Below are 17,307 nucleotides of genomic sequence, written 5' to 3' on the forward strand. Positions count from 1 at the left end.
AAAAAAAAAAAAAAAAAAAAAAAAACTAAAGCATGCCTTCAACGTATCATTATGACCAAGTTACATTGAATAAACAAATGATAGAAAGACGTGTAGTGTCTTTCTTTTTTTTTTTCTTTTCTTTTCTTCTTCTTCTTCTTTCACGCTGCACATGTGTGTGTAGGTGTGTATTAAGCTTTGATTTTTCCCATTTTTCAGATTGGAGAAAGGAATAAGCTCTACGGAATCCAAGACGCAGAACTGTTTCTTGGGAACAGAATAATGTGTTTTTTTTTTTTTTTTTTCTTCTTCTTTTCACACACACACACGTACTCTCTCTCTCTCTCTTTTCTATCTTTTGCCTTATTTCTTTTTCTTTATTCTTGTTGTTGTTCGTGTTCCTTCTTCCGACTGATACTTACATCAAATACCTGGCAACACAATTTCATCTTCTTCATCGTTTGCTTTAGGTTTGGATGCGGAACCGAGACGTTTCTCATTCTCATTGTCAATATCATCCTTCATGATATCATCATCTCTAGTTAATGAACCTCCAGGAACACGTCGTCCTGCGTTATTAAGACCAGTACTGCTCTTATTACCATCATCAACTTCTTCTCGTCCATTCACATTTTCAGCCTCTTCTTGCTGACGTTGCTCTAATTTTTTAATTTTCTTAAACCACTCATTAGCCTCTTCAACAAGACCACTGTCTTTACAAAGATGAACCAAATAACGAAGACATTCCATATTTTCTGGATACTTTCGATGTAAAGTTTCATATAATCGTTTTGCTTGAATAAACTCACCACGACGTCTGTAGCATGATGCCACCATAAGTTGCCATTTAATTTCTTGAGGTTGAATTTGTGCAGCTCTTTCAAAAAATTGAATAGATTTATCATATACTTCATTTTTAACAAAGTATGCTCCCAACCAAGCAATGACATCCATATTTACTTGATAATAACGGTATGCTTCAAGGTAATAATGGAAAGCTTGACTATCATCACCTTCACGTGCGTAAATGGAACCCATTCGTGCCAAAATATTTGGATCTGTTGGGACTCTACCAATAAGACGATTAAACCATTCCAACGTACCTGGACTTCCTACAAGATCATTGATATCAGCAATTTGGTACATTACTTCATGACTATCTACAAGTGATTGTACTCGTTTAAACATTTTTAACGCCTCTTCATATAATCCAAGACGTTTAGCAGTAAGACCAAGATTGTAAATAGCTTCAATATTATCTGCTTCAACAGCTAATGCATCATTATAGTAATTTCTTGCCTTTTCATAATCTGATTTAATAAAGAAAAAATTTCCCTTGTTTACGAGAGCTCTAGCATTATATCGGTTAGCTTCAAGACTCATATCACTGTATTTTTCACCACTCTCATAGTCACCTTCAAGAAAGTAAAGATAAGCTAAATTTGTAGCTGCACGAGCTCTTAATAACTTATCCTTCTTTTCAAATGCCTTAAGACCATCAATTGCCTCTTTATAACTTTTATGTTTTAAATAATATAAACATTTACACATTTCAAGTTCACTTGCGACATGTGAAGAAGCATCACGCATCTCAAAGTGACGTAAGCGTTCAATTAAATAATCATATCCTGCACGCCAATCTTTATCAATTACAGGAGCTATAAGGCGTGCAGCTGTCATAATACAATTCAAAAAATTTGATCGATCTTCTTTAATCTTTTTTCGAAGAGCATCATCCACCAAAACATCTTTTTCTTCTTCTTCATTATCTTCATCATCATCTACTCCAGGTAATTTGCAATTTATCATCTTTTGAAATGCTCGTTTCATTTTTTCTGGTTCTCCAAGAGCATAATGACAAAGTAAAAGATTAAATCCTGTATTGATATCTCCTCCTCCTTCCATAATAGCTTCATAACTGCTAACTGCATCACGGTACTGTCCAAGTTTTACAAAAGCATTTCCAATATTTCGCATTAATTTATATCGTAATTCCTTTGAGGCTGTGGGTGTCTCATCTAATGTCATACGATACATTTTTATAGCAAGAAGGTATTTACCTTGTGCAGCGTAAATATTACCCATATTTACTCGCAAACGTGAGGCTTGTGGAAATTGAAGGTTTCGTACAATAAGATTATATGTATTAAGAGCTTCCATATAAAGTTGATGATTTTGATATTGAACTGCGAGGTTAAAGTGTACGGCATAGGTAAGATCTGCATTAATTTGATCCATTAAACCTAATTGTTCTCGTTGTTTACATAATTGTCGTTCCTTCTTTCCCGCTTCTTTAGCCTTCTCCAATGCCCCACCATAATCCTTCTGTAAAGCCAACATGGCACTTTCTTCAATAAGCTTATGTATATGCTTCTCCACCTCCATACACTGCTCTTCTGGACTGTTATCTCCTCGCTTCTTGAGTGGTGGAGCGGGTCCCATCGCCATTGCCGTCCGCCCCTGACCGGTGGGATCAAACATGGCGCCCTTGTTGAATCCCGTTGTGGTGCTGAAGCCCACACCGCGATTAGAAGTCATTGGCCGGGCGGCGCCTACGCTGCCGCCAATCGTGCCGAGTCGACTTCCCGGCGCCCCCCACGCGGAGCCAATACTCGCGGCCCCCCACTTGGACGGTGGGGCCTGCATCAGCGGGTTGGCAACACCACCAACAGCGGCAGGGCCACCGTGGGATGAGCCAACTTGAAATGGTGAGGCAACATCAAATCCATTTTCTAACTCCGGTTCAAAGACTGCATACACATCTTCCTCAGCAGTATCATGCAATGGGTATTCCATACTTTATTTTCTTTTTGCTGCTGTTGTTGTTGTCGTTATTTTGAATCCTTTGGAGATGGGTTAGTTTGTTTTCCCAACCTACTTCTTCTCTCTCTCTCTCTCTATATATATATATATGTTTCTTTGTTTCCCTCTACTTTTTTTTTTGTTCTTGCTGTTGTTTCTTTTACTATTCCTTCCGGCGTTCTTTCTACACCCTACTCTCTTTTTTTTTTCCCTTGTTCCTCCAATAGCTCGGGATATTTGCAATTATCACACCAATATTACTTAGACTGTGACAATATAAAATAAATAAAAAAATAAATAAAAATAAGGAAATAATATCCTTAATAATAACAAAAATAATAAAACAAGATTATGAAAAAGGAAAGTATCTTCATGATGTCCGCTTCATCGCAAGGACAATCTCCTTGGCTGGTGTAAATTTACAATAATGCAATGAAAAAATGCCAAAAAAAAAGGAAAAAGAAAAAAAGAGCACTGAAATTGTTTTTCTTTTTTTTGATTTAATTGTGCTTGGGGTAAATATTTTTTTTTCTTTCTTTCTTTCTCCTACCAGTACCACACTTTTTTTTTTTTCATTCTTTGTATTCGTTGCATTGGATCATCGCAATGAATGGAGATCCTGCTGGCCCTGAAACGGGGGATATTGGGACACATGAGAGCCTGCACCTTGTACCCCTGGGAGATATCCCGATGTTGGAAACTGTTGTTGTTGTTGTTGTTGGTGGTGGTGGTGTGGGGGCGGCAGAACTTGTGTCTGATGAGATTCTAAATGATGATGATACTGCGGTTGTTGTTGCTGTTGATTCTGATGCTCTTGAGGCGGCGGCGGAAATTGAACTTGTTGATGAGGATACAAATGCTGTTGTTGTTGTTGTTGTTGTTGTTGTTGTTGTTGTTGTTGTTGTTGTTGTTGTTGTTGTTGAAAACTGTTATGCTGTATAGGATGCTGATATGGCATATGTTGAGGCTGTTGAGTTTGCATAGGCATCGATGGCATCTGTTGCTGTGTTTCCAAAGTGTTGGTTGAGGTCTCAATTGTATTAAAGTAACTTGGCACAGCATACTGTGGACCGTGTTGCGTTCCGCCCAGTGTTCCCCGCGCCCCAAACAGTCCTTGCGGATGAATACCCTGTTGTGGTATCCCACCGGATGGTAAACTACTGCTAGGATATAAGGAAGGCGCTGTGGATGGCATCGATCCTATTCCTCTTCCTACTCCTCCTGTGGTGGTGTTGGTTGACGGGGAGAGTGAAGAAGGAGGGGGTGGAGGAGGTGGAATCACATTACGTCCCTCCCGCTCATCTTCTTCCTCTTTTAGTCTCCGTTCATATTCTTCTTTAATATGCGGTGGGGCGTCTGGGCTTACATTCCAGCGATTCAGTTCCTTATCAAAGTAGTACCAGTTTTTCGATACCGGTAGGCCATTCTCGTCAAGTTCCACCTCCTCTCCTCCACCCCTTCCAGTCATTACACCAACGCCTGTGTTGTCATTCGCACTACTCCCACCTTCTAAACCAACCGCCGCCGCAAAGGATGAAGAAGTGGTATCGATATCACGACCAAAAACGGCATTATTGATTTTGTGTAAACACATGTCAAGTGTAGAGGCAGGACCCGTCATATGAGAGGAAGATGCTGAGTTCTTTTCCTCGGCATCCGTTCGCCCATCAATGTTGATACCGAGTTTTGAACTTAACCAACCAACAGCTTGTCGTGACATCCTGCTATTATTATTTTTTTCTTCTATCTTCCTACTAATAAATTTGCAACAATGAAGAAAACAGAAAACATTATATACAGAGAAGGAAAAAAAAAAAATAGTAGTCGTAGTAAAAGGCAAGGGATACGAAGGAATAGTAGTAGTAAGAAGGAGGGAGAGAGGGATAAATGGTTTAAGAAGATTTTTCAAATAATAGAAACCGCTATCATAGTCGATCAAGTATTAGCCATTAGATACAACAATAATAAAAAAAATAAATAAAAATTGGTATTGTTACGAACGTCAAAAGATAGAAAAATTTTCTCATATAATTCAAAACGAATAATTTCTTTTTGCTTTAAAAAAAAACCACGCCAAGCATTAATATAAATAGAATACATTCACCTTTTATAATATTCTCTTTTTTTTTATTATTATTTATTGCTCTTACAAGGGAGGAAGAATAAGAAAGACTCAAAAGGCAATTAACGCTGAAACATTAAAAAAAAAAAAAAAACAGACTAGGGACTCTCATATCAGCCCCTCGATTTTTCCCTTTTTCCCTAGTTGAAGACCTTTTTTTTCTCTCTGTATATATATATATATATATCGTTAACGTTCATGTCACTATTCAAACCGTTATCTCATTATTCTTTCACTGATATATCCATTACCACCACTTCACTATCCCCAGCATCATCAGTTTTCTTCGCTTTCATATCTATTTTAGTTAATGACACTGCTTCTTCCATTGCAGCAGCAGCTCTTGATTGTTCTTCTTCTTCTTGTGAGCAAGACTTCTCTGGTATCATAATACATGCCCAAACCCCATTAAGTAAACCAAGAATAGCCATAACATAGCAAGCCCATGAAAAACTCACATGTTGGACAAGTAATCCACAAATAATGGGTCCAAATACTTGTCCAGAGTCTTGCATAGTTCGCATGAGTCCCATAAAAGGAGCGCCGCCACTAGGTGGTGAATGATCAGCAGTGAGAGTCATTAAAATACCAGCACCAGTGGAATCTGCCAAACCAAAATAAAAAGCAGTAAAAATAAGAGAGGTAAAGTTATTTGAGTGACTTAGTAAAAGGAAAGCAATTCCCAAATTTATTGTAGTAGGGATAGCCGCATACTTACGTCCAAAATGATCCATAATATATCCTCCAAGGAAGAAGAAGGTAGCATCTACAACATAAGATAAACTTAACACAGTACCCACCATAGAAGCAGAAAGTCCCATATTCATGGCTGCGAGTGTTAATAACATACCACGACCTTGTCTCAAAGAGATAATATTAAAAGAATATACTCCTACACGTATTAAAACATCCCAATATCTCCAAAAAGCGGTCATCATAGCATTAAGATCCTTACTTATACTAGTACTTTCCTCTGAATCTTGTTTTTGAGCATCTACTTCACGTATCTTTTCACTTGCTGACACAACACATGCACATCCAAGAGCCATGGGAAACATTAAAAGCACAGCGAGGCGAACATTAGAGTAATCTACAAGAATTCCTCCCAACGCCGGACCCGCAAAAGAACACCAGCGAATCTCTCCACCAATCATAGACATGAGACGACCACGAATATTTCTAGGAACAGCCTTTGCAATAAACACATGGCGAGAAACAAAGAATGCCCCAATACCCGCTCCCCATAGTAATGATGCGAAAATAAGGTGAAAAGGTGACTGTGCAAGAACAGCCACAATTATACCAAGAAGATTCACCACCATTCCAGCCATCATGATCATACGACAACCATACGCAGAAGTGGCAAAACCAAAAACGATATCAAGAAAAACTTTCGATACTCCAGCAGATCCAATGATAACTCCTAAAAGAGCATCAGAAGAACCAAGTTGACGGGCAAATATAGGCACCAGTGTAATACGCATACCACCCGTTAAACCCTGTAGAATATTGGGGATATGAAGGGCAGTCGCCCAATCCCGTGCCAAGCTAACAACTGAGCTCATGGCTCAGAAAATAAAATCAACTAGACGCCAAAGAATCTATCACCAGAAAAAAAAAAAAAAAGGAAACAAAATACACCATAAAAGAAGCAAGGAAGAAAGAGAACAAAAAAAAAAAAAAAAATCGATTTTCCTCTGCGATAAACCATATAAAAACAAAAAATCAAAAAAAAAAACGGCATTACAAGAAAATAAAAAAATATTCCAATGCCCAAAGATAATAAAAATAAAAATGTCTTGACGTTTCATTCTCACGTCCTACAAAAGAAAAAAAAAAGTAATAGGCAAACTGCGAAAATGCAGCAAATCGAAAACAAAAAGAAAAAAAGAATTCCTAACTTGTCTTGCGGTGAATCACCCTCAATTCTAGAGCATCAATTTTATCAAGACATTTCTCAAGAAGATGCTGAACTGAAATTTCTCCTCCATTAACAAGAGAATGGTCATTTTTGAGATGGTTAAGTCTGTATTTAAGAAAACTACGAATAGAGGCAAAGTTCCAATTTGTACCACAAATTAACATGCGTTCTACATGTTTGTGCCATGCTACAATGTCATCACCAAATAAAGCCAAACGATCTTCTTCAGTTAATAAATATTGTATACGGTTGGCATCTCGGCAAAAAGCATCCACCATTTTTTCTATACACCACTCGTTGCACCAATTGTGATTAATTGAAATGATTAATGGGACGCTATCATCATCATCATCATTATTATCATTATTATTATTATTAAGGGCACTGGGTTCGGTACCATTCATTACGTTTTCTGTCTGTATACTTTTTCTCCCATGCAAAGGAAAGCGGGGTCCATTTATATTATGAACTTGATGTAAATATCCACTTGGTACAAAAACAAGATCTCCTGGGTATTGATGAACTGTCCAAATTTCAGCTCCTGTAGTAATACGAATATCAGGGGCTAACGCTAGACCATAAAGTCCACTTTCTAATAAGTGTTCATTACCCTCAGGTGAAGGAAAAAACCAAAGTTTTTCACCAGATACATTAAGTGACCACGAATACGTTCCAAAAACATCAAAATGTAAAGGAGTCCAAGTATTAGGTGGTCCAATATAAGCAAAACGATAGTCACTCTTCTCATCTCCAAAAAAACTATAATTTGCTTCATCAAAAGTTGAACGTCTACAAAACTCATCCATCCAATCATCTCCTAAATAGTCAGGAACTCGATATAAACCATCAGCATGCACAATACCTTGAACTTCACTGTTTTCAAAGTTTCCAAAAACTTCATTTGATTTTTTTTGATTTGAAAGAGACTCTACATCTGACTGCATATGCCAGTCTTTTAAATAAAGTATTTTTTCTTTATTACGCCAACATTCCATTACCTCATTCAGAGTTTTTTGACCAAATTCCATACATAGATCAGAGGAATTATCCTCTAATGAAACATCGGTGATGGTTTCCACGGTTGGAACAAGATGATCCGGACCAAATGTCTTTATCAAACCTTCTGGTACTAGTCGTTTCTTCATCTCTTCAAGAGAAGAGAAAAACATTTTTTCTTTCGACTCATCCTCCTCGCAGTTTCTCACAGCTTGTCGAATAATAGCAGGGAAATTTCTCTTCAAACAACATTCACGAAACTGCTCAAATGTTAGTGTTCTACCATCTAACTCCAACATTTATTACTCTATACAAACACACACACTCTCTCCTTTTAATTCTTTTATTTCCCTCTCGTTGCACACTCTTTCTGTGGCCCTAAAAAAAAATAATAATAAGAAAATAAGAAAAGGAGAAAAAAAATATAGGAAAAAGAAAAACTATTGGCGTTTACAAATAAAAAGATATTGTTTATTTTATTTTCTTTCTTTCTTTTCCAAATACCAGAAGCTTAACACAAAAAAAAAAACAGTAACAACAATAATAATAATATAGAGCAAACAAAAAAAAAGAAGCTCTTCCTTTCCTCTTATATTTTTCTTCTCTCTCTCTTTTTTTTTGTTAGCAAGAATCCAACACAGCCATTCAGCATGAGTAGAAAAGATTTGAAAAGAACAAAAGAAGAAAGGAAAAAAAGCAAAAATATGAAAACGCGAAAAAAACAAAACAAAAAAAAAAAAGAAACAAATGAAAAGAGTGTCATTTCGTAAGGGATATTAAAATCTCAGTCTACTACGGTTGGCTTTGCAATAGCATCCTACCCTGATGTTCATTTCCTGTTTGAAGACACATAAGGTTGTGCGATAGTGCTACGTGGCCAATGACCGCGTCCAGTTCCATGCGGAAAGCCTCCACACAAGCACAGACTTCAAGAAATAGACGATGTTCCTTAAGAGCGGCAAGCAAATCATGATTTGGAAACTCCCGCTCCACCACTCCTCCCACCCACCGCAACGATGGCCCTAATTGAATAAACTGTGAATACAAGTAAGAGCGTGTATACACGTGGGAAGTGGAATCCTGTACTGTCTTCTGTAACGGTTGACGATGGGTAGTGCATACTTCCTGTGTGGATTTTGATGGCATTACTGTTGATACGGCTACTGCTGCTGCTGCTGCTGCCGCTGCCGCTGCCGCTGCTGCTGATATAGATGGTAATTTAGCATTAAGGGATGATGATAATGATGATGTTGATGTTTTTGTTTTCTTTCCCCTCTTGCTTAACGCGGAGGCTGCCGCAGCCGATGCAACGCTAAATACCAGCTCTTCATCATGCTGAAGAGTTATGTCAATGGTATCACGTAGCTTCAGTAATGAAAGACGAAGTTTACCATACTCTGGATCCATAAGGGTGTAAAGAACACGAAGATCTGGCATGACGCATAATGTACACCATAGATTTGTTAATAGTGTACATACATCTGGGGGAATAGATACCATATGTGAAGTAAGCTCACAGAGATGATGAATAAAGGATGATGAATGAACTCCCTCATGAAACCAAATGTTTTTATGTTTGCTATTCATCTCATTATTATCCTGGAAAGGTGAAGATGTTTCAGCTACTGTAGAGTTTTTTCCTTTATCAGGAGTAAGAATACCCATCAAATCTTCACAATGACTTCTGCAGGAACGATTCATCAAACATTGTCGTTTTTCAAGCAATGAAGTAGGAACATGACTTTCAACAAGTAGCAGGCGAGTTAAAATCTCTTCTGCGATACATTCCGAATCAGTCCAGAGTAAAACTCCCTTTGGGGCTCGAAGACGTTCAGGAAAACAAGTGGATACATCTAAAGATGGTGACGTTGACGAAGCAGAGAGATCAAAATCAAGCATTTGTAATTGATGATGACAATCCACATGTTTTCTTTTGCTCGTCGTATCATTGACATTAGTAGTAGTAGTTGTTGTAGTATTTGTAACATCCTTTGAAGTTGGATTATCCCCATCCACTATTTTATTTTTTGATTGTATACTATGATTGGATAACCCCTTCATGTACACCTCTGTAAGAGTAGATAAAGAAAGTGATAGTGTAAACTCCATAAAAAGAACCGGTTCGTACAATGCGAGTGTATTAAGAAGGTGAAGTGTCACTTCTGTGCTCCTCCAATCATCTCTAGGCTGCATTGTGAGATGCGGTAGCAAAACGTACTCCAAGAGTGAGATTATTGTACCAGAAGGTGTACTACTATTACTACTACTACTGCTGCTACTGATACTAGTGTTATTGTTCGTAGTAGTAGTAGTACTAGTAGTAGTAGTAGGAAATGCAGAAGAAGATTCTTTAAGGGGAGCATTAGGAGGTGGTAAGACTATGGTTGTTAGTTTTCCTGTTAATACGTCCACTTGTGTGCCTAGTAAAGCACGTGTTAGTGAAGAAATATATAAAGAAGAGGTTGCACGGCCCACCATACGTACAGTTTTGGCCGCCACCACAGCTGCTGCAGCGTACACATTCTCATCCACAGATTGAAAGAGTGGTAAGAGTGTTTCCCGCACGAAACAAGACTCTATCGTGTGTTCTATTTCCCAAGCTTCTGCCACTGCAGGAGCTAAAAAAAGTAATTCTGTCCAAAATGAAAGCACATCGCAAAGACAAGTTAATTGAGCTACACCATCATCATTTTCAGGTACTTTACAAAGTGTAAGAAGAATGGTGCGTGCCTCTGTTAACGTTACTGTAACCACCTCTGTATAACGCTTTACATAATCCTGAACATCTGGATCTGGACATTTGGCAAGATTTAATAATCCTCGTAGTGCTAAACGGCATATTTCATTTCGTTTTTCCGACTGTGGTGGACCTTGAGAAAGTGGTACATAAGATAATAATTCCCGTGGCAATGAAAATAATGGTTCATTTTTTTTTCTTTCATTTACTTCTACTTCATTATTTTCAATATCTCCTCTTTTTTCTATAGCGTCAGTAGGTAAAAAGAAAACGGCTAATGCAGGGACTTGTTCCATTCGTTCAGTTAAAGTACACAAAAGTGTCAGAAATGCTTCCCACTCATCATCTACTGATTTTCTCTCAACTTCCGTAGTAGTAGTAGTAGAAGAAGAAGAGAGAGGAACAGCAGTTGCTACTTTGTTCTTTGTCGGTGTTTTAGATCGAAGCGAGAGTCCAATTTTGCAAATCATATCTATTAGTGGTACTATTGTATTGCTGGAGAACATCTGCAGTAGTGATCGGGGTGGGTCTCCCATATGCATGGAACGTGGGAGATCTAAATCAGCGAGTAAACGAGTAAAGAATCTAAGTATAACTAACCGTGATCCAGGTGGTTCATCATGTTTTGCAAATTGACATAAAGAAATAAAGAATATATTTCCAATAGGGAATAATTCTTCCTCTACTTTAATATCCTTCTCAGGTAAAGATGAAAATGCCACATCACTCCATAAAAAAGTGTAACATGGTGTAAGTAATGCTACTTTATCTACGTTTATACCACCATTTCCATAAGAGTGAAGTGAAGCTGGTTGTTTAGGTGATGTGAGAAAACTACTCCTGCTGCTCACACTGCTTACACTCCCCTTATCCATAGTTCTTAAGTTGGATACTGGTGGTGTAAAAAAGACCATATGTGTACGTTCCTGTGCAAGTGCATCTAATATCACTTGTAAGTAGTTCTCCACTTGAGGAAGACGACTCGCAAGTTTTTTACGGATATTTTCATCCTCAGCCATTTGAAATTCCATAAAGTACGATTGTACATTCATCCAGGCATTAGAGACTGCAGAAACCAAAGAAGATGAGTCAAACCCCATAACATCTCCAGAAGGGGCAAGAGGCCCATGCGGGTGAATCATTCCCGAAAATGAACTCCCTTATTTCTAATGAATTGAAAACTCAGAGCAGAGAAAAAAAAAAGAAAAGAAAAAGAAAAAAAAAGGAGAACAAGATATCAACATATCAAGATAAGAACACTTGCTACTATAAGTTTTTTTTTTTATTTCTTTTCTTCTTTGCAGTTGTTTTGTATATATTTATCTATTACACGATTAACCTGTCAAACAACATGATATCATCTCCCAACAGTACATATCACCACGTTACTGGCCTCCTGTAATGCACTCCTCTCCCTCTCCCTCTTCTTCCTCTTCTTCACCACTATCATCATTCTCTTCTTCTTCTTCTTCCTCTTCTTCTTCTTCACAATCGTCATCGTCATCATCACCGTAGAAGAACTGCTGACGATGTTTGATAGTGTTACGGTTAGGATTCAACGGCATCTCATCTTCTGTACGTGTATCTCCTGATACCATTGGTAGCACTGATGTTGTAGTTGCGTTTGTAATCACAGTGCCATCACTAGTAGTAGTAGTATTAGTATTATTAGCATTGTGTGATGTCCGTGCGTATGCCTGTTGTGGTTCTGCGGTTCGTCTGCGCTCCTCCACGCGTTGTTGTGCGGCTGTCAGCCACGACTGCCACTGCGGGTGTTCACGGTAGAAACGTTTGAGTTGCTCTGGTGACGGTTTGAAGGCTACAGTTGTGCGATCGGCAATCACGATAACGTCCTTCACGCCAAGCCAAATAACTTTACGGAATTTGCCGGGAAATAATACCAACCGCTCCACTAGACACATACCATCATCCATGAGTATACAGTCAACACCATTGGCATGGTTTTTCTCATCACTGTTGTTATTGTTATTGTTACTACCATGACTATTACTATTCGTATCGTTGTTGGTGTTACTATTATTATTATTATTATTATTATTATTATTATTATTATTATTATTATTATTATTATTATTATTATTATTATTAATCGTGTGTGGTTCGCACAGAAGCACGCGTAGGTGTTGTCCCTGGGGGGACTCTACACACACCGCCAAGCACTCACCGTCGGCTGGTCCCGTCCATGCAGATGTATCGAGAAACTGCCGCGTGAGATGCTTCGCGCGGTGCTTTCGCCCACAGCCACTCATCTAAAACGTCTACATAATGAGAGAATTATAGAGAGAAAGAGAGAAGAAAAATAAATAAATGGTACTTTCTCCCTAATCCTGTTTGATGATAGTCAAATGGAAACGACATCCAAAAACACTGAGATTTTTCAAGTATAAATAAATAAATTGATTAAAAAAAAAAAATATGTATAATGTGTAATAATTACTTCTTTTAGGTAAACTCATACTGAAAAAAAACTCAAATAAGAGACGATAAGAAACGCACAAGAGAAGAATGAGAAAAAATAAACAAGATCCCCAGGGATACCTCTAGTTATATTTTATATCACATATAATGGGAGAAGAAAGAACTCCTTCTTGTTTGTTTGCCTTTTTCTTCTCTTTTACAACTAACCATCATGTAACCTCAACTCACACTGGATATATCTAAAGAGTATCCCTCTATTGTAATGAAACAATAGGCCATCCAGTCATTAAATCCCATAACGTTTTCCAAATAATATTTTCCCATACTTCCTCTAATTATCTATATATATATATATATATGCAAACAGAGAGAGAGAGAGAGGGAGAGAGAGTTCCTTTCAGTCATGGCCATTAATTCTCCATAAGAGTGTTTGTGTATATTCATTCAGTGCCTATATAAAGTCGCATGCGGAGAGATGAAGTCGTACAGTGAGTGAACTGCCGCACTTGTGGGATTAACGCAATACAACTATTTCATTCTCTCATGTGTAATCAACTATCAGATCCCTTCACAGTAGTTTGTCATTCATTTTTCCACCGAGAATAATAATAATAATAATAATAATAATAATATTTTCTTTCTTCTTTCTCTTTTTTAAAAAAAAGAAAAAATGAGAATGAGAAACCAAGAAGAAAAAAACAGTATTTTATTATGAAGTTTTGTACTAAAGAAGAAAAACACTCAAGGAAAGAAAACAACACAAAACCACAAAAAAAGAAAAAAAATGCAAAAAAAAAACAAAAAAAAAGCCAAGCACAATGCGAAAACAGTTCATTTCTTTTATTATTATTATTATTATTATTATTATTATTATTTCCTTCAGAGATATAAAAAAAAGTGTCAACAATATATCTCTACAACTGTATCGCAGATATCCCACCAATTGCTCCATGAAGAGTAGTTTCTCTGACCTTCACTCCTTCATTTACCTCAAAAATAAAATAAAAATACAACGAGCAAGGAGTAACACAAGTAGCAAAGGTAACACAGACGAAACAAAAAAGTGAAAAAAAAAAATCTCACATGTAAAATGCGGTAAAAGTCTGCGTAAAACTCATCAACCATGCACGTCTACACAGACTCTCTCTCTCTCTCTCCCATAAATACACACACAAGCACAGTGAAACACGTACCTTACGTAAAGAATATACGTGATGGTTTACACCATATCTTGTCACCACAGGAAGAAAAAAAAAAAAAAACATTTCTGCTCATCCATATATATATTTATTTATTTATTTTTATAGATAGGAGTGCCTGCAAAAATACAATAACACTTGTACACATACATATACAAACAGAGAGGCAGGGTAACTGATGTTCCCTCCATTTCTTCAACAATATTTTCCTTTTTTTTCTTAAAGTGAATTAAAACCAAGCGTATTCACAAACCACTTCAGATTCACTCACATACATTCACAAACCCAAAATATCCTCTCTGTTGCCCATTTAAATACAAATAGAAATGCAGAAAAACGACTGCTAATACATACAAAAAATTTTTCATACCGAGGGAAAGCTAGAAAAGCAATAAAAGCAGCACACTATCTACAAGCACGGACGCGAAAATGAAAACAAAAGATTGTATTTCAACAAAGACGTAATCAGAATGAAGAAAATAATACAACATAAAAGAGAATTGAAACAGTACAGCAAGTCAAGAATTAAAAAAAAAAAAAAATCACAGCAGTGATGACAATAACAGAAATAAGACCTCTAGTAGTAATGGTATTGGTAGTAGTGGTAGTAGTAGTAGTTGTAGTAGTAGTAGTTGTTGTTGTTGTAAGAGTACCATCCATTTGTGTGTATTTTCCACCAACACATTTGCACTTCTGCGCAAAAAAAGGAAGGAAAAAAGAAAATAAATCCAAAAAAAAAAAATCCTTTCCACTCTTTTCGCACTTCACACCACCTACCCTCCACCCAAGAGAATAATAATATTTCTGCAATTGTCACACATAAAATTCAGAAAAAGACTCACACCAATGAAAGCAGGAAAGGAAAGGAATAATCTATGCCTTACATTTCCAAAATAGAAGAAAAAACAAACAAACCAAAAGAAGGTATAAGAAAATATCTTTTTTTTAGTGCTCTGAGTTATTATTTATTTTTATGATATTTTAATCAATCCCGCAGAGAAGTCCAACAAAAAAAAAAGACTTCTCATCCCCATGAACGTGTAGCACTTCCTGAAAAGGAGGTATTGAAGGTATCTTTAACCCACCTCCCCACGTAAAAATAGAAGGGGAATGGGTTAGTTAAGCTTTTCAAAACTCACACTACAATACCACTTTTATACCAGAGAAGGCAGGAAAAAAAATCTAAAACACATATATGTATATACATATATTACCACAAAATTGTAGGGTTAGATCATCCCCCTTCACAAACTCTCAAAAAAAAAAAAAAAAAAAAAAAAAAAAAAAAAAAAAAAAAAAACTAACAGAAAGAGCACGCTTTTGGAAAGTTGTGTCTTTAACCTCATCAGATACCGTCAAATGGAAAAATATTATATATTTTTTTCCATATTTCTGCATCACATAACGATGCAGAAAATGCTTTACCTAACGTCTCATCCCTCCCCTTTCACATTCAATATATATATACTGAATATCAATATTTTCTCTTCTTCTTTGCAAAATATATTTTATAAAGGGCTTCCTATACTTCCATTCCCTTTCTTATTTCCCTATATTCTTTAAGCATAAAACTCTTTTTATTTACTGATATATATATATATATATATCATTTCATCAGCCCCTTTCACCTCAATATTTTTTTTTCTTTTCTCTTATCCCTTTCTCACCCTCTTACATACGTACGAAGACAAAGAGAAAGAGAAAAAAAGAAAAAAAAAAGAAAAAATAACGCGAAACGGAAAAAAAAAAAAACACAAGCAAGTAATTCTCTCCCGCCACCGCTATGAGATGAGATTATGGCCAATCTCTGTACGGATATGGATTCATCACCGTACTGCGTATGATACGTTCCCCCGTCCCCATCTCACACTCCTCATCAATGATAGACACAAGCAATGTCATGTCATCCTGCTTCCCACCCTCGTAGTAGGCCCCACCCTCTACTGCCTTATGGGCGTATGGAGTATCCGCATGCAAGTCCCGTGCAGCACATCGCGCCTCCCGCAGTGCATCCTCCGACCCTGTTGCGATGGCGTGCATCATACTCTCGTAGAAGAGAAGCGGTTTGTTTCTCCACGCTGTGCTGCCGCTGTCAACGTTGTGCTCCATGCGCACTCGGTTTACTGGCGACCACACAATATCAGCTACACGAACAGGGTAGAGGTTGTCGAACACACCATCACTCCCTAGTAACAGCATGTCGCCGGCCTCTACTGGTATGCGGTAATTCAACGCACGTGACGGTGTATCTCCGCTACCTTTTCCCAATTGGTATGGGAAGTCAAGATCGTGTGTCTGTTCACTACTCACAAACACCACACGCCCACGACGAACCAACACCGCCGTGCAATCTCCAAGACTACAGATATCTAAAACGGAGTTTGAGCTGTTGCCACTTTTATTCGCAGTCGCTACCTCTTCTTCACGCAACGGCTGTAGTGTCGCTACAAGTGCTGTAGCGGTTCCTTCAATTTCTTCCGTCTTACATACATCATATGCGTGCTGCAGAACATCCAACGAGGAGGCGGGATTTTCGCCCATTAGTTCTTCCTCCACATACGCATGCATCGCACGGGCAAGCGCAGCACTGTATAAACCAGCATCCACCGTGCGATGCTCCTTCCACCAACTCACACCATCTAAAACCGCCTGCACTCCAAGTAGCGAAAGAAACGCATCCTCGCCGCCAGTTTCCTGTTTATCAGGGTGTGGTGAGAACTGCACACAACGGTAGTAGAAGCTAAATATATTTCCTTTGCCTGCATGCCTTAACAAGCGCAACGATGCGTGCATGCAATACAAACAAAAAATATTTGTATATAAATATATATACAATGAGCGAATACAGAAGTATACACCCCTTTTCAGCACACACTTTCCTAAAAAAAGTTACACAAAAAAAAAACAAGACAAAATAGTAAGTGACTAACAAGAGTCAATAATAAAAAAACAACAACAAAAACATGACAACTCGACACGCAAACGCAAAAACAAAAAAAAACTAAAACCAAAAAGATACAATCCCCTGTTTGTCCACGAACACAAACAAAACAAAAAAAAACAGCTCCTCACCTATACACAGAAATACAACAAAAACAGTAAATACAAAAAT

The 17,307-nt window shown here is 37.5% G+C and overlaps 7 protein-coding genes across 7 annotated transcripts; all 7 read right to left on the bottom strand.

Moving 5' to 3' along the window:
• Positions 1 to 402: 402 nt before the first annotated feature.
• TM35_000052980 (putative intraflagellar transport protein IFT88) lies at positions 403 to 2,775 on the bottom strand (the record flags this gene model as incomplete). Its single annotated transcript, XM_029022953.1, has 1 exon — positions 403 to 2,775. The coding sequence occupies one exon, from the start codon at positions 2,773 to 2,775 to the stop codon at positions 403 to 405; it is 2,373 nt and encodes a 790-aa protein (XP_028885768.1).
• Positions 2,776 to 3,379: 604 nt separating this feature from the next.
• Positions 3,380 to 4,501, bottom strand: TM35_000052990 (uncharacterized protein; the record flags this gene model as incomplete). Its single annotated transcript, XM_029022954.1, has 1 exon — positions 3,380 to 4,501. One exon carries the CDS (start codon positions 4,499 to 4,501, stop codon positions 3,380 to 3,382), a length of 1,122 nt encoding a protein of 373 aa, XP_028885769.1.
• A 626-nt stretch (positions 4,502 to 5,127) lies between these two features.
• TM35_000053000 (transporter) lies at positions 5,128 to 6,468 on the bottom strand (the record flags this gene model as incomplete). The annotated part of the gene is made up of 1 exon (XM_029022955.1): positions 5,128 to 6,468. The coding sequence occupies one exon, from the start codon at positions 6,466 to 6,468 to the stop codon at positions 5,128 to 5,130; it is 1,341 nt and encodes a 446-aa protein (XP_028885770.1).
• Positions 6,469 to 6,799: 331 nt separating this feature from the next.
• TM35_000053010 (uncharacterized protein) lies at positions 6,800 to 8,119 on the bottom strand (the record flags this gene model as incomplete). The annotated part of the gene is made up of 1 exon (XM_029022956.1): positions 6,800 to 8,119. The coding sequence occupies one exon, from the start codon at positions 8,117 to 8,119 to the stop codon at positions 6,800 to 6,802; it is 1,320 nt and encodes a 439-aa protein (XP_028885771.1).
• A 493-nt stretch (positions 8,120 to 8,612) lies between these two features.
• Positions 8,613 to 11,699, bottom strand: TM35_000053020 (uncharacterized protein; the record flags this gene model as incomplete). The annotated part of the gene is made up of 1 exon (XM_029022957.1): positions 8,613 to 11,699. One exon carries the CDS (start codon positions 11,697 to 11,699, stop codon positions 8,613 to 8,615), a length of 3,087 nt encoding a protein of 1,028 aa, XP_028885772.1.
• Positions 11,700 to 11,942: 243 nt separating this feature from the next.
• On the bottom strand, positions 11,943 to 12,827 carry TM35_000053030 (uncharacterized protein; the record flags this gene model as incomplete). The annotated part of the gene is made up of 1 exon (XM_029022958.1): positions 11,943 to 12,827. One exon carries the CDS (start codon positions 12,825 to 12,827, stop codon positions 11,943 to 11,945), a length of 885 nt encoding a protein of 294 aa, XP_028885773.1.
• A 3,162-nt stretch (positions 12,828 to 15,989) lies between these two features.
• On the bottom strand, positions 15,990 to 16,988 carry TM35_000053040 (protein phosphatase 2C; the record flags this gene model as incomplete). The annotated part of the gene is made up of 1 exon (XM_029022959.1): positions 15,990 to 16,988. The coding sequence occupies one exon, from the start codon at positions 16,986 to 16,988 to the stop codon at positions 15,990 to 15,992; it is 999 nt and encodes a 332-aa protein (XP_028885774.1).
• Positions 16,989 to 17,307: the final 319 nt, after the last annotated feature.

This window comes from Trypanosoma theileri, assembly GCF_002087225.1.
Source record: "Trypanosoma theileri isolate Edinburgh chromosome Unknown TM35_Tth_5_V1, whole genome shotgun sequence".
Lineage (NCBI taxonomy): Eukaryota > Euglenozoa > Kinetoplastea > Trypanosomatida > Trypanosomatidae > Trypanosoma > Trypanosoma theileri.